Source organism: Abrus precatorius, unplaced genomic scaffold, assembly GCF_003935025.1.
Source record: "Abrus precatorius isolate BTA unplaced genomic scaffold, Abrus_2018 Scaffold10, whole genome shotgun sequence".
NCBI lineage: Eukaryota > Viridiplantae > Streptophyta > Magnoliopsida > Fabales > Fabaceae > Abrus > Abrus precatorius.
The window spans coordinates 28,679,091-28,695,192 of record NW_020874292.1 but is presented as its reverse complement, the minus strand read 5'-3'; the positions used below and the strand labels follow the sequence as shown (position 1 = coordinate 28,695,192).

Sequence of the window (16,102 nt, the reverse complement as noted above, 5' to 3'; positions counted from 1 at the left end):
TCCATACGTACAAATACAATACACTAACAGAAGAAGAAAAACCAAAAGAGAGAGAGTGAGATGGTGAAACTGAAAAGCAGGTAAGAAGATGATAATATCTTTGAGTGTCGGCAAACCTTTCCTTGTTCTGAAAACAAAAGCTCAAATCAAAGAAATTGCATGTTCGCCTACCCTTATTTACTTTATAAAATTCCATAACCAACACGTTAATCACAGAATATAATTACTTTGTCCTTAACTGTGATCAGAAACATTATGGTTTTGTATTATACTAGGTGGATGAGCTGTGTATCCATGCACATGACACATTCCCACCCATAAATAAATATGTAGCCACCAAGTAACCCCTTTGTAAGAAACATTTTATATCAGAAAAATAAAATTAAAAAAGAGACTTTTATATATTATAATAATATTTATACTAATAGAAAAATGGATTTTATTGTTGGGGAAGAAGAAGGATGTTGGGTTTGTGGACAGACTGTCACCATCAATCAGTAGGCTGGTCAGTGTCTCCAACCTAATTAATTTGATTTCCCAAAAGAAAAACAGAAAAATGAAAGCAAAATCCCAACCTACATGACTCAAGTATGAGTTATATTGTTTCTATAATAACAACGTTTTAATCTTTCTTTATTACATCATTTATCCTATTCTTTTCATCTTCTAAAGTATCAACTAATAATGATTATTAATTATTATTATTATCTCACAATAATAAAGAAGCACACCGTCACTACCAGCCACATCCCCCCAAGAAAATGTGGAAAAACATGTGTCCTCTCTTCTCAACTAAAAATTTCCAATTCAACCAACCAATCAATTACAAAATAAAATAAAAAATTCCTCCGAAATGAAATTATAATTAACATGAATAAAATTACAAAAGACACCCCCACATAAAAAAAAATAGAGAAAAAAGATATAAAACGAAGAAAACGCGACCGCATTACAACAGCACAATGGACTATTAGCAAAACACAGCCACAGTCCAATGCTCCTCTCACTCCACTTATAGAGAGAGAAAGAGAAACACATACACAAACCCATGCACTAATAACAAAATAACACAACACCCCCGATTCGATCATTCGTTTGTTTACTTACATCGTTCATTGTTGTTGTTGTTGTTGTGTCGGTGACATTGTTCGAGTTAAAATGAGTATGTACGGTAGAGATCCATGGGGTGGCCCGTTGGAGATCAATGCGACGGACTCCGCCACCGACGAAGATCGTAGCCGGAATCTTCAGGACCTCGACAGGGCGGCGCTGTCACGTCCTCTCGACGAGACGCAGCAGAGTTGGCTTCTGGGTCCCGGCGAACAGAAGAAGAAGAAGTACGTTGATCTTGGTTGCATCATCGTTAGCCGCAAGATCTTCGTTTGGACCCTCGGCACCGTTCTCTTCTCTGCTTTCCTCGCCGGTTTCATCGCTCTGATCGTTAACACCGTCCCTCGCCACCACCATAAACACCCTCCTCCTGATAACTACACCCTCGCACTCCACAAGGCTCTCATGTTCTTCAACGCCCAAAGATGTAAACTTTTCATCGTTCTCTTTCGACCCTTTTTTTCTTTTTTTATGAATTATGTGTAATTGTGAATGATCTCATTTGGGTTGGGTTTGTTTTGTTGTTGCAGCTGGGAAACTTCCTAAACATAACAATGTTTCTTGGAGGGGGAACTCGTGCTTGCAAGATGGGAAATCTTCTGACACCTCATCGGCTATTAAGGATTTGGTGGGTGGGTACTATGATGCTGGGGATGCTATTAAGTTTAATTTCCCTGCTTCTTTTGCCATTACCATGTTGAGTTGGAGTGTGATTGAGTATAGTGCTAAGTATGAGGCTGCTGGGGAGCTTGATCATGTTAAGGAGATTATTAAATGGGGTACTGATTATTTTCTCAAGACATTCAATAATACTGCTGATACCATCACCACCCTTGCTGCTCAGGTAACCCACTAACTAACAACACTTTTTTTCTTTTTATCTTTGTTTTAATTTATTGATTGATCCGTTCATGATTTTGGGCCTGTTTGGAAGATCTTATGAATAATTGCTTATTTCAATAACCCTTTTGGCATAGCTTATCCAGATAAGCTGAATAAATTTCATGGTTTAAATTATAGCACAAACCATAATAATAATAATAATAATAATAATAATGAAACCTATTGAATAAGTACTTAATTAAGTTGTATATCTAAATGCACTCTATATCAGATTCTTTAGATAGAGAGAATGTGCTAGATAGATAGATTTATTTGTAGTATAGTATGGAGTATGGACGGGATTTTGAAGGATGCATCTCATGTGTGTGTGTGTGTGTGTGTGTGTGTGTGTGTGTATTATATAATTTGTTGGGTTGATTATGGATTCTTTGGTCTTCTGTGACAGGTTGGGGTTGGAGATACTTCTGGAGGGAGTACAACTCCTAATGATCACTATTGTTGGATGCGTCCAGAGGATATTGACTATGATCGCCCTGTGACTGAATGCCACAGCTGTTCGGATCTTGCTGCTGAGATGGCTGCTGCTTTGGCTTCTGCATCCATTGTGTTCAAAGACAACAAGGCTTATTCAAAGAAACTGGTTCACGGTGCAACCACACTCTTCAAGTTTTCCAGGGAGCAGAGAGGCAGGTACAGTGCAGGTAGTTCGGAGGCTGCAATATTTTACAACTCTACTAGCTACTGGGATGAGTATGTTTGGGGTGGAGCTTGGATGTACTTTGCAACGGGAAATTCTTCGTATCTTAAGCTTGCTACTGCTCCTGGCCTGGCCAAGCATGCTGGTGCATTCTGGGGTGGCCCTGATTATGGGGTGATGAGCTGGGATAACAAGCTTGCTGGTGCTCAGGTAAATTTGTAGAGATTCTTTGTTATAACGAGATCAAGTTGATTTGGTTTGTTGTTTGTAAATTAGATTCACATCAGGGGATGACAGCATGATGGAAGTAAAAGTTTTTAAAGCTTAGTTTTTGTACATGAATTTGATATGATGAATTTCTAACTACTTTTTGTTCACATTTGCATTTTACTAGTAGAAGATATCAGGTCATGGCAATTTTACTGAAAATATGGTGGACTGATTTGATCATATCATCTTGTTTTTAGGTTCTTCTGAGTCGTTTGAGGTTGTTCTTGAGTCCTGGATATCCATATGAAGAAATTTTAAGAACCTTTCACAATCAGACCAGCATAGTCATGTGCTCTTACCTACCAGTTTTCACAAGCTTTAATAGAACAAAAGGTAGGTGCCAGTATTCACAAGTTTCCCATTCTATTCTGATCTAATTCTAATGTTGATGTTTTATGAACCCCAGGAGGGTTGATTCAATTGAACCACGGTAGGCCACAGCCTCTCCAATATGTTGTCAATGCTGCCTTTTTGGCTGCCCTATACAGTGATTATCTTGATGCTGCTGATACACCTGGATGGTATTGTGGACCTAATTTCTTTTCAACTGATGTTCTCCGTGACTTTGCCAAGACTCAGGTCTGTGCTATTTTGCTTCTTTGAGAACCTTTTGGGATTCAACTCTTCCTCACATAATTGAAATAATATTTTCTTTACCCTTTCATGGTGTTTTTGCAGATTGATTATATCCTTGGGAAGAATCCTAAGCAAATGAGCTATATCGTTGGTTTTGGTAATCATTATCCAAAACATGTTCACCATAGAGGAGCTTCTATACCAAAGAACAGGGTTAAGTATAGCTGTAAAGGTGGATGGAAATGGAGAGATTCATCAAAGCCAAACCCAAATACACTTGTTGGTGCCATGGTTGCTGGTCCTGACAAACATGATGGTTTCCATGATGTTCGCACAAACTACAATTACACAGAGCCAACTCTTGCTGGAAATGCTGGTTTAGTTGCCGCATTAGTGGCATTGTCAGGCGACAAAAGCACCTCCATTGACAAAAACACCCTTTTCTCTGCTGTGCCGCCAATGTTTCCTACACCACCTCCACCTCCAGCACCTTGGAAACCATAAGGCACCATGACATTGGTTATTTCTTTCCAGCAAGTACCGCAGATGACTTGAGTGCATTGATAACTCTTGTTATTTTGTATCAACTAGAAGATCAAGGTAATTTTGAGGAAAAGGGCTTGGAGAAATGGAAGTAACGGAGCTTTGCCTGGTGAATCTAGTTGGCTGGAGTCAATGATCGACTCAAGATTAGCATTAAGAATTGATAAAATGGTACTTGAGTGTCTCTTTTTGAATTTTGTGATATACATAGTATATATATATATCAAAATGAAATCTTGTATTCTTTAAACGTGAAAACTGAACAGCTTGTAATTGTTTGACAGTTTCATCTAATGCCTTTACAGTTTTACTCAAAAAATTTCTTTCCTTCTATCTCTATTCTTTCAATCTTTGTTTCTCCTTAAGCCCTGGTTCCCTCTTTTCTTCATTCTAGTTTGTAACATAGCCATTAAGTTGTTCTAACGGCTGTGCTAGCAGATCTATGCATGTACAAGCATAATTGTAGCTGCTAGAAATCAATCATCCTAAAATAACCATGGTTTTTATATATTGCTTTGAACAATGTAAATAGACAAGTATACTCAAAAATAAAGAGACAAGGAATACGCCACTCACTGGAATGACAATACTGCTCATTGGTGCTGCCCTTTCTCAGCAAAAGTTAAAAAACAATGCAATGTGGATGTGTAAGGTGTTCAAGTTTGGTTTATGGAAAACAAAGGTGTGAAACAAACTTCTGCTTTATTAGTCAATCTTGCACGCTACACGTGACCAGCACTTTGAATCTGGTTCCATCTTTTATGCCAACTTCATTTAGCTGCTGGATACCTTGATGACTTGGGAAACATTCCTTGCTTGCATCGGTATGCATTAACTCTGCACTCTGCAGAATATCGTTTCCTTAACTACCATCACTTTCAGGCTTAAGTTTAAATTAAACAGAAAGAATTGTCATCAAATTATCAAACTGTATTGCTAACAAAAGTACAAAAGAACATGGCACAAGAACTGAACGAGTCCCTGGAATATACACCAACATGGATTGTTGCGGTTGTTTGCTCCATCATTGTTTTCGTCTCTCTCTGTGTCGAACGTTCTCTTCACTCGCTTGGAAAGGTGAACCATCATATATATTTAGTTTCAAGTTTATGGGATTGAGGTTTTAGAGCCTTTGAGAACCCAAAGCCATTTTGTTCTGTTTAAGAGAGTTATAGCATGTTTAGATTTACTTCAACACTACTAATTATAGTTTTTGCATTAGATTCACGTTTGTGGCATTTCCAACCTATTTCCAAACGCACACTTGGTGTTATTTTTGTTAAGTAATTTCTTATTTGTATGACTTACTTTGTTCATGATAAGTTATTTGTTCGGTTGGATGTTACAGTACTTAAAGAAGAAAAAGCAAACTGCATTATATGAAGCCTTACATAAATTGGAAGAAGGTAGTTTCTTTTATGAATTTAAATTTGATTCATTATCAAGAGCATAAAGTTTTTAATATACTATGATATGTTGACACATCATACATTTTTGTTGTTAACATTTTGACCTGTGAAGAATATTACTATGATTTTGGAGTGGCAAAGGTTTCAAATAATATCGCCCGAATTCCTTGCTACAGATCATTAAAATAATGGTGACATACATTCGTATTTAACTTAATAAGAATAAAACTATAATTTTGCTATATCCTCCAAATAATCCTCCTACTACTTTATAAAAGAAGCATTAAATGAAAAAGTGCATACATTTATTATCTTGAAAACATAGAACATATTTAATTCTTTCTTCATTTAGTAATTAAAAGGATTTGTAGAAATAAAAAGCAGGAGAATCTAGAATTACTCATCCAAATAACTACTGTCAAATCCAAAGATTAATGAAGAAAGTAAATAACTGTATTATTTTGAAGTGGAATACATCATCCTATTGAGTACAAAACATTTGCATCACAACTATTCAGTACAATCTTACTGATCAGTGTGTGCCTTATGTTGTCACCAGAATTGATGCTTTTAGGGTTCATTTCTCTCCTATTAACCGTCTTGCAAGGCGCAATAAGCAACATTTGCATCTCACCAAAGTATGCAACCCAAATGCTTCCATGCAAGAGGTCTCATAGGTCTTCAGAAGGTTCAGGGCATGATCAGATATACTATGACACTATAATAAACAGACGGAGGCTTTTTTCTACAGAAACTGGTTCACAGCATTGTAGGCAAATGGTAATAGCCAATCTTTTTTTTTTTTTTTTTGGTTTTGGATTTATTAAGGTTGCTACCATGTTAGTGACAATGAAAATTGGAATGCTATAGAACTGGCAAAAATAGCTCAAGTCCAGATAATTGAAAAGTCAGAATAATATTGGATAATGGCCCAATTTGGATAAATATATGGATCAGTACCTACAGAAGAAAAAAATAAAGAGATGAAATAAATCAAACTTAAGTTAAAATCAACTTATGTATCTCAATTTTTTTAGAAGTTCTCTCATTCAACTTCTCTAACAGCTAAAGTGTACAACTTTATTTTAATTTTTGGAATAATTTTAATTCATTTTTCTTCATTTCTTCTTCTATAAATACTTATTGGGAATTTTATCTAACTTGAGTCAATTTTCTATAAAAATGAATGAAAGAGTACTCATATTCATCCATGCACCCCAACAAAATAACACTTGCATGTACAAAAATTTATTTGATTTATATTTATAATCCATTCCTTTTTTTCCCTAAGCAGGGGAAGGTTCCACTGTTATCACTGGAATCACTACATCATCTTCACATTTTTATCTTTGTATTGGCCGTTGTACATGCAGTATTCTGTGTCACAACAATGCTTCTTGGAGGTGCAAAGGTAATAAATTGGTGATATTCCTCCTTGAAGCTGATATATGCTTAGTAAAAATAATAGTCACTCATGATTTACAACATAATGATGTTAACTTTTACATGTGTAGATCCGGGAATGGAAAATCTGGGAGGATGCTAATAGGAAGAAGATAACAAGATCAAGTTGTGATTTGAATATGCAACTCAACATAATCTATATATAAGGAAATGAAATGATTTTGTCATTTTAGATTCTAACTTTGTAGCTTTTCTCAAATGCAGGTCAAGATTACCGTGAGTTCTTCAAAGTACATGCTGATGGATATTGGAGAAGAGCAGCTGTTATTGGTTGGCTGGTTAGGCTTCTTACAACCTTAATCTTTACAAAGTATACACCTAACTGAACTGAAATAGATTACAGAGAACTTGTGAAAGTAGCTTAAGATTTAAAAAAAATGTCTTATTTTAATAAACTCCTTGACATAACCTATCAAAATAAATTATTTTCAACCTATTTTAATAAGTTTTATGATCAAATTTACATCATAAATCCTCGTTTAAAAAGAGCTCATTAAATAAACATTTAATTAAGTCACTTGCTCTAACACACCGTAAAAGTACGTCTAAAAGAGCTTATTTAAACTTCTTGCTGTAACTTATTAAAATAGACTCTTCTTAACTAATTCCAAGAAGTTTGATAATCAATTAGTATAAGCTCCAGTATAATAAAAATTTTATTCAATAATCACTTAATTAAGTTGATTATTTAAATATACCTTAAATGAAATAATATATTACCATGAAAGATATAGGTTTAGCATTATGTATTTAAAAATAAAAATATTCAGAAAATTATGTATCAACTTCAGAAAACGGAACAGAAAACGATGTCTTAACGTTACATGGATTATGTAGAATGCATGTTTGCGTCAATTAAAAGCTTGAAAACGGTGTTTTACTTGTAATAGATTTGTGGACTAATCCAATTTTTAGCCTACTAAAATGACACAGGAGACCTTCTCACAAAATATATATTCATCTTTGTAGATAGTAAATATAGATGAATAAGCATACCAAGATAATGTTAAGGACTTTTCAGTGTAAAATCATCAATTAGAAACAAAGCCCAGGGTGTTTGGGGGTATATATTTCTATTTCTTTTAATTAGTATATGATCAAGCTTCCAACATTTTGCCAAAAATGTCATTTATGCAGTAAAGTACAAAATTTCAAGTTCTGAAAGATTTTACACTTTGCAGAAAGCACTCAACATCTCTTGTTGCATTAAATAAAGATAAGTTGCAAATGGGTCACAAACTTGCTACAAAAGAATAATGTTATACTAATTTGCAAATTTCATATGTATTGCACTATATTTTAAAATTAAAGTAAATTTAAAAATAAATAAATATAAGAGAAAAGATATTGTCATTATCAAATTATTGTCTAATCTCTTATTTTAAAAGAAGTAAAAAAAAATATGATAGAAGATGTCTTGTATTGTCAATAATGAATATTTTATTGTTATACATGAATAAATTAAAAAGATAAAAGTTTTGACATAGAGGAGAAAGTTGTGAAAATAAATTGCATGGATCATTTATCTACGTATATTCTGTATCAAAATACAAAATTCATTCTGAGATTTGAAATTGACTAAATTAAGCAATAAAATTTGGGAGAAGTAAAAATTGTTAAAAACACTTTATGTAAAAGAGAGTAGATTAGGAAAAGGGGAAAACTAAGGAGGGTTTTATTTTAGTAAAATAATTATATTTAAAATTATCACAAAGTATCAATATAAAACTCCAAATTTAATTAATAAACAACAACAACACCACTTAAATAACTATACCTCAGTTTAACCCTTAGAAAAAGTTTTCACTTGCAAAAGTAAGGACTGAAATAAGGATAGATAAGATGTTTTTTTTTTTTAATTCTTTGGTATAATTAGTGGTGAGTTTGGGTTTGTATTGGCAGATATCATTTTTCAAGCAATTTTATGGATCTGTAACAAGGTATGACTACCTTGCACTGCGTTACGGATTTGTCAAGGTTAAGATTCGGTCACAGTCAAACTAATTATTTTTAAACTTTCGGAAAATAATTAATTCATCATATGAACTTAAAATAAACTATGTTGCTTGTAACCTTTTCCAGGAACACTTCCCAGAAAAACTGGATTTTAATTTTCATAATTACATGCTGCGGACACTTGAAATTGACTTCAAAAAGGTGGTAGGCATAAGGTAAGAGTTCAAATATGATTATCATCTCTTAAAATCAATCCTCAATTCTCAAAATTGAATGGTTTGAACATTTTAATTTTTAAAATTTTATATTTATTTTATTAAAATAACAAATACGAGTAGAAAAGTCATTTATTTAATATGAACAGAAAAGTTTAACATTATTTAAGTGACAAAAACTCATAACTTAAATATTGAAAGACTTGAGATTCAAGTCATTTTACCCTTCTCATACCCTCTAACAATTTCTTTTTTTATTATTTTACAATGTTAGAGATTAACAAAGAGTTTTATAAATTTTTTAAAATAAAATGCTCGAGTCATTCAATATTGAGGACTGACCAGATAGTTTATTCATGTTATTTTAATGCAAAAATTGACTTCTAAGCCAATCATTCATAATTGTTTCACCTACCATAGCTGGTACCTGTGGCTCTTTGTTGTGCTGTTTTTGCTGTTGAATCTTGAAGGTAATACCTAGGATCCTGTTCAACAATACTCTATTCAATGATGTCTGTTTAAAATCTACCAACCTACTTTTGAGTTTACTATGCAGGATGGCACACTTATTTCTGGTTGTCCTTTTTGCCACTCATAGTAAGTGACTTAGATTCCTTCCAACAGAATTTTTTAAAAACATTAATAATTAAGAATGAAATATTATTAGTAAGACTTATATGATTAAATTTGCTAACAAACAGCTTCTACTTCTGGTGGGGGCAAAGTTGGAACACATCATTGCTCGTTTGGCCCAAGAATCAGTAGCAAAGATGGCAAAAGATTTCACTGGACCAGTGAAGCCATCTGATGAATACTTTTGGTTTACCCGTCCATCTCTTGTCCTTGACTTACTTCACTTCATTTTGTTTCAAAACTCTTTTGAGATTGCATTTTTCTTCTGGATTTTGGTGAGTGTTTGCTTGTGTAAAATGTAAACTTTCATTTCAAATCAAAACAAATATAATTTTCATCTGTGTTTAGGCTCATTGAATATCGAGTTTTCCTACCCCGGTCAGATCTCACTTAATTTATATATAGAAGTAATTCAACAATAATCTTTATATGATAATACTCTTTATGTTTTCTATTTACATTCATTTCAATAACACCTGAACTAACTTATTACTAGCAAAAATGAATATAGAAGTGAATCTGGGTATTTTAATAAATACTTGTTGTATCTCTCAACAATAAGTATTGTCCCTATGCAGTGCATATATGGATTTGATTCATGCATTATGGAGAAAATGGCCTACATCATCCCAAGACTTATAATGGGGTAATATACAATTTTAAAGTGAAAAATAGAAAATCATAACATACTTCTGCTGAAGCTATATTGCTGCTGAGAAATATATGCTTATGTTCTCATCTCACTCACTTCTTGGTGGGTTTTATGTCTTGTAGTGTAATCGTTCAAGTGCTTTGCAGTTATAGCACCTTGCCTTTGTACACTATTGTGACTCAGGTTGGTTAATCTGAGTACATGCTTTTGAAAGCACAATACAAGGTTTGATCAAATTTCTCACATGTTTGTCTTCTTTATCTTAATCTCCTCACAATGATGAGAACAGATGGGTAGCAAATGCAAGATTGATAAGATAGATGATAAGGCAGAATCATCTCCCTTGATAAGAGGTGACTCCGCCTATACAAGGAGGAACATATCCCAAAGCATGACCATAGAATCAACCCAACATCCTCAAATTGATGAACAAGCAATAATCATTGTGGAAGATCCAACAACAGCAACATCTACAATTGAGCTTCCCCGCATGGTCCAAGCTCCATTGGAGAGACCTCACGCATGCAATAGTTTTTCTTTGACAAATATTCACTAACATGAATTCATAATGATTGTACAAAAGACGGAAAATACAAATCTTTGGTTTTAAAAATATTTTGTTGTTTTAAAAAAATATAGTACTTTGGTTCTTATTTCTTGTTAGCATGAATTCATCACGATTGTATATTCACCTACACTCTTAAAAATCGTATTATTAGTTAAATAGAAGTAAATTATTTTTAAATCAAGTTGCTTTGTGAAGATTAGCATTCCAGCACATAGCTTTTTCATTTTCATTTTTTTAAGTAAATGTGTATCCTCAAACTAATATTTTAACGAATCATAGCCCGAGCTCCAGCTAATTGTTGCACTATCCTTAATTAAGTTAATTTGCAGCTAATTAATTTAATCATGAATTAAAAAAACTCCTGGTGAGATGAACAAATTTAATTGTAGAACAATTATTTCAAAATTAACAACATATCCAGATCTTATCCATACCGTATATCAAATACATATACAATTACCTTAATATCAAAGCCTGTTTGAATTGTTTCAAATTTCTTAATTTTGTTTCTGTTGGATAATAAAAGAATTATAATTATATGTTTAATAACTTGAATAAAATATATTTATTTAAATTTAATTATGATTATATTTTAACAATTTTTTGAAGATAAGTAGAACTAATAAAGTGATGATGATGAGAAATCAATATGAATACCAACTATATTAAAAATATATATAAAAGTCAAGAAAAATAAATTAATAAAAAATATTTTATAAATATAATTTTTTTTTTGTTTAACATATTTTAACATACTCTTATCTTAATTCAAAAGAAATTATCATATTTATGTATCAAATACACACACCCCCTTTGATTTAATTTAAACTGCATCTTATTATTTACTGAAGTTTAAGAATAAATACAACTTTAATTGCTCACTTTATAAAAGCTTGTTAGAACTTTTTGCAAATTATTATTAACAGCCGCTTATTATGTTTGCTCAATTGGTATTAAAATTGAAATGTGTGGGTGGATTTGCACAGGCTTTTCTATCCTACATGCTCATTCCAATAATCACTAACAGGGAGGGAGGGTGGAAAACACTATGATCCTACACCAAATTTTAGATACATAAATATACACTATCATGGGAAATTAGATGAGAGGTCTTTCAATGGGAAGGCTTCTCCAACTCAAGACTACCACTCCTCCCAGAAACAGAAGCAGCTTCCTCATTGCCCTCTGCCATCTTTAGTTCATTCAGAGTCCTTTTTGCATAAACAGTGAAGGCAATGGTGGTAATCACAGCAACGATGAAAGAAATAATGTTGTACACAATTTCCACAGTGGTCAATTGGTGCTTCCCATATTGTGCGTCGGCTAATGTCCTTATTAATCGACCACTGTTCAAAATTGACCGTCATTAACATATGAGAAAAACAAAGACATATAGATATGTTGACAAAGATTAATAAAGAAAACACGCTGTGGACTTGGTCATATACGGATCAATGAAGTCATGTTCGGTTTTCATAAACATAAATTATGTCGTATTAAAACAAATTTCAAGATGTTTGACTCTGACCATCTTTTTTTTTCCCTTGGATCAAGAAAATGAAAATATCTCAAAAAACTATAAAATAAGGATTTTGTTCCTTTAGAAAATGCTTTTATTTGCAAGTATTTTGAAAGAAAGAAAAAACAAAGTCCGCTACCCCCCACCCCAAAATAAGAGAAATTTTCTACTTCCGAAACATACCCTAAAAGCCAAAAAAAAAAAAAAAAAAAAAAAACGAACCTGTAGATGTAGATGAAAGCTTCTGGCACCATTCCTGCTATTGATCCACATAAGTAGGGCCAAAACCTCATATTTGTCACTACTACAGCATAATTGAATATAGTATAAGGAAAAGGTGAAACTCTAAACAGAGCAACCACTTGAAATTGATGGAACCAGCTCCCTTCCCCAGCAAGTCTAATCATTGCGGCATTTTGAGGCCATCTCTTTAACCATTGCTGAAAAATATAGAAATAAAGATCATAAACGAAGCAAAAACTACTTTGAAAAATCAAAACATCATGAAATTTGATGGGTCTAGATTTGTGATCATATGAGAAAAAAATGACATACATGAATGCGGTCGCGGAAGAGTAGTCCAATTAGGTAAGGGAGGACCATCCCAATGGTTGTTCCAATCATTATTATAATAAAGCCAAGGCCATAACCAAAAATCATCCCAGCTAACCACATGGAAGGGCCAGAAGGGATTAATAATACTGGGAAAAGAGCCAGAGAAGCAACAAGTACAATGGCAAGAACTGGACGGCCAAAGGCAGTCGCTTCCCACTCCATGATTGGGTAAAGAACCTACAATAACAAATTAAAGAAAGATTAAGCTTCAAAATTAATTCAAGCAACCATGTGGAGTGTAAGCAATTCCACAAGACCTAAGATATTGAATCTAAAGCTTGTTTGTAGGGAATAGCAAAAGAGGAATGATAGCAACACACACTCTTAACACTCTTTTTAATACACTTAGAAATATTGGATAAAATTTATTGAAAATTACAAAAATCAAGTGAGTTTCATGTATTCTTACTCCTAAATTAATGTTTCTATTTCATACTTTTGTATTTTTTAATAAATTTTAGTCAATAGTTAGGAAGGTGTTAAATAGAGTGAAGATAGATCAAGAAGCAACTCTGGTACAAGAACAATTGTAAAGCAAGACGAAGTACCTTTTCAAAAACAAATGGCACTCCCCATTTCACTAGAACAAGAACAAGTACAACAATGAAAAAGCACCATAAAAAGGCTTTCATCCACCACCTGAAAGATTTAATTCTTGATTCTAGTTGAGGCTGTAACATCTCAGTTTCAACAGCCCTCGGTTCATCAGATATGGCAAGTCTAACATATTCACTATTCCCTCTCACATGATGACCTGAAATTGCATGTTTTTCCAACTCCTCTGATGATTCTGGTGTCATCATTCAGATAGATGCCAGAGGACTATGAAATGAAACAAAAGCACAGCATAAGCATGAAGCTGAGACTAATTTAAAATTCAAAGTGAATATTTGATTCTACACACTTAAATCCAACAAGAATGATCATACCGAATTAGTAAAAATAATTTATCTTAAAGACTAGGACCAGAAATTTTCTAGCCAAATAACATTCACATTATATGATAACAGAGAAGAGACAGCTAATAATCAAAAGGTAAAACAAAGATGCTTAAGAAGATAGTGAACATGACTTCTAACTGTATGCAGGTGAAGAATTATAGACAACTTCAAAAAAGGTTGGAAGTGTTAGGGGCTGTTCAGTTTCAACAAATGTTTTTTGTTTTCATTTTCTATTTTTACTTTTAATTACAAACTGTCATTTTATTTTCATTGTGTTTCATGTTTTTAAAGTATTTGTATAGAAAAACACTGAAAACAACTTTTTTTCTGGTTTCACTGTTTCCTCTATAAATCTTTAAAAACCAAAAAAATAAAAATAAAAAACGAAAATACGATGACAATTTTATAATTAAAAGTGAAAACAGAAAATAAAAACTAAACAATATCTAAACCAAAAAACCCCTTAGGTTCCAGGAATCTAGTAGGGTATACTCCTACTTTTAGATTTAACAAGGCAAACAGAAGCAAAACAAAGTAAGCAAGCTATGTGACTGGCTATATGTATGAAATTGCTTCTATACTATGGCCAGAATTAATATCCTTAAAGCATAATATTGAATGAGTTAGAAATCATGTAGAGATAGCAACACTGCCTTCCTATTTATGTCCGATCAAACCATGTTATGATCAAACTGCCACTAATACTGTAAGAAACTGCACATAGCAGGGGCCACAGAATTTAACCTAAAAATACAATGTTAGGATACTGTTCTTAAGTTATGTAACATCCTGAGCAAAATACAATTTATGCCTGTCTGCTGTAAAAAGCATCTGAATAAAAGACTATGACTGAAAAATATTAAATACCAAAGACTGCAAACAGCCTTTAAAAAGCTTATTTTTTTCTCACCCCTTTTTGTACACAGATGATCCTTGCTGTCACAAATAACAAGAGCCATAAATAATTAATTCAATGGACCTTCTATTCTAAGAGGGGCAAACCTACAGAAGAGTTCAGAACCCTTAAAATCTCAACACCCCTTTTATTTGAAAACCCAAAACAAAAACGTTACCCTGAAGACTTCCAATAATCAAATAACCCATAAAAAAAAATGGCACTTACCTCTCTAACTCTAACCACTTTAGAGCTTAAAGGCAAAAAATCCCCAACTACAGAGAGGTTTTTGTGGACTAAAAATTTAATTAAGGAGTCCCTTGAACATTTTAAACTAACATTTTCAAGTTGAATAAATGGTAAAATTTAAAACTCTAAGGCGCCTCAATCACTCAACATCCTCAATCAAGGAAAAAAGACGTAAATTTAAGATTCGTTTATTCTAAGAATTTTGAGTAAAATAAAACCTCCTTAGAAATTACGAAACTTACCAACCAAAAAAAAAGAGAAAAAGAAGAATCAGTGCGTGTTGTAAAAAGCTGAGAGAAGGAAAGGTTCCAGTGCTAACCTCCCCAGAGGTTGGCCGTGGGAGTGAGTCGGCGACCACCGTGTACGGCGGAAGAGTTGGGCTGTTGAGCAGCAACGGACGAAGAAATTCAAAGCGGAAGCGAACAAAATCAGAGAAACCTTAGTCTTGGCGAAGGTTTCACTTTGAAAGTTAAAACATAGCACCTTTGTCTTCTTATATTTTATTTTGTAACATTAATTTTATTATTTTGAGGAGGAAACGAGAGAGAGAGAGAGAGAGAGTAAAAAAGTAGTTGGGCGGATGGAACGTTCAATACCCCAAAAAGAAAAAGTGTGAAGAGACTGGGTATCAACATTATGACAAAACAAATTGTAGGCTTTTTATTTCTATTTTTATTTTTCAATTTCACAAAAAAAATTAGGATATTGTGTTTATGTTTTATCTTTAATATTGGATAAAAATAAATCAACATTTTTATCTCAAAGACACTGATTAAAAAACTATTAGTACATTCTTACTATAATTTTCAATCCATCTTAATAATACTTTTAATAAAAACGTTTTATTTTGATTTATTAACTATAATAACTAGCTATCAAAACCGTTAATATTTACAGCTAATTAATGCAATAATTGCAAAATTTTATAATTATTTGTATATTTTAAA

The 16,102-nt window shown here is 32.9% G+C and overlaps 3 protein-coding genes across 6 annotated transcripts; 2 read left to right on the top strand and 1 right to left on the bottom strand.

Moving 5' to 3' along the window:
• The first annotated feature begins 946 nt into the window (after positions 1-946).
• Positions 947-5,351, top strand: LOC113852639 (endoglucanase 25-like). 2 transcript variants are annotated; one of them, XM_027482960.1, is made up of 6 exons: positions 947-1,537; positions 1,641-1,954; positions 2,399-2,860; positions 3,118-3,253; positions 3,327-3,499; positions 3,599-5,351. In XM_027482960.1, the coding sequence occupies exons 1-6, from the start codon at positions 1,159-1,161 to the stop codon at positions 3,998-4,000; spliced, it is 1,866 nt and encodes a 621-aa protein (XP_027338761.1). In that variant the 5' UTR covers positions 947-1,158; the 3' UTR covers positions 4,001-5,351. The 2 variants fall into 2 exon arrangements, with proteins under 2 accessions (XP_027338761.1, XP_027338762.1); XM_027482961.1 differs by having other exon boundaries at positions 3,327-3,472; positions 3,599-4,326.
• Positions 4,988-10,366, top strand: LOC113852640 (MLO-like protein 13). The gene is made up of 12 exons (XM_027482962.1): positions 4,988-5,116; positions 5,388-5,445; positions 6,008-6,228; positions 6,743-6,859; positions 6,963-7,020; positions 7,123-7,190; positions 8,815-8,889; positions 8,995-9,083; positions 9,504-9,553; positions 9,640-9,680; positions 9,785-9,991; positions 10,295-10,366. Exons 1-12 carry the CDS (start codon positions 4,997-4,999, stop codon positions 10,364-10,366), a joined length of 1,176 nt encoding a protein of 391 aa, XP_027338763.1. The 5' UTR covers positions 4,988-4,996.
• Positions 10,367-11,878: 1,512 nt separating this feature from the next.
• Positions 11,879-15,612, bottom strand: LOC113852641 (transmembrane protein 64). Of its 3 annotated transcripts, none has more exons than XM_027482964.1 (5): positions 15,475-15,612; positions 13,619-13,892; positions 13,011-13,247; positions 12,678-12,895; positions 11,879-12,282 (listed from the first exon to the last, which is right to left on the bottom strand). In XM_027482964.1, the coding sequence occupies exons 2-5, from the start codon at positions 13,871-13,873 to the stop codon at positions 12,051-12,053; spliced, it is 942 nt and encodes a 313-aa protein (XP_027338765.1). In that variant the 5' UTR covers positions 13,874-13,892; positions 15,475-15,612; the 3' UTR covers positions 11,879-12,050. The 3 variants fall into 3 exon arrangements, with proteins under 3 accessions (XP_027338765.1, XP_027338764.1, XP_027338766.1); XM_027482963.1 differs by having other exon boundaries at positions 15,398-15,604; XM_027482965.1 differs by lacking the exon at positions 15,475-15,612 and adding an exon at positions 15,135-15,362.
• Between the last annotated feature and the right edge of the window lie 490 nt (positions 15,613-16,102).

Coding starts and splice junctions, on each gene's coding strand:
- LOC113852639 (XM_027482960.1), top strand. CDS start 1,159: ATGAGTATGTACGGTAGAGATCCATGGGGTGGCCCGTTGGAGATCAAT. Junction 1,538..1,640: donor GTTCTTCAACGCCCAAAGAT/GTAAACTTTTCA, acceptor TTGTTGTTGCAG/CTGGGAAACTTCCTAAACAT. Junction 2,861..3,117: donor ACAAGCTTGCTGGTGCTCAG/GTAAATTTGTAG, acceptor TCTTGTTTTTAG/GTTCTTCTGAGTCGTTTGAG.
- LOC113852640 (XM_027482962.1), top strand. CDS start 4,997: ATGGCACAAGAACTGAACGAGTCCCTGGAATATACACCAACATGGATT. Junction 7,021..7,122: donor GAAGATAACAAGATCAAGTT/GTGATTTGAATA, acceptor ATGCAGGTCAAG/ATTACCGTGAGTTCTTCAAA. Junction 9,084..9,503: donor AAAAAGGTGGTAGGCATAAG/GTAAGAGTTCAA, acceptor CACCTACCATAG/CTGGTACCTGTGGCTCTTTG.
- LOC113852641 (XM_027482964.1), bottom strand. CDS start 13,873: ATGATGACACCAGAATCATCAGAGGAGTTGGAAAAACATGCAATTTCA. Junction 13,248..13,618: donor TGCCATTTGTTTTTGAAAAG/GTACTTCGTCTT, acceptor TTGTTATTGTAG/GTTCTTTACCCAATCATGGA. Junction 12,896..13,010: donor TCTTCCGCGACCGCATTCAT/GTATGTCATTTT, acceptor TATATTTTTCAG/CAATGGTTAAAGAGATGGCC.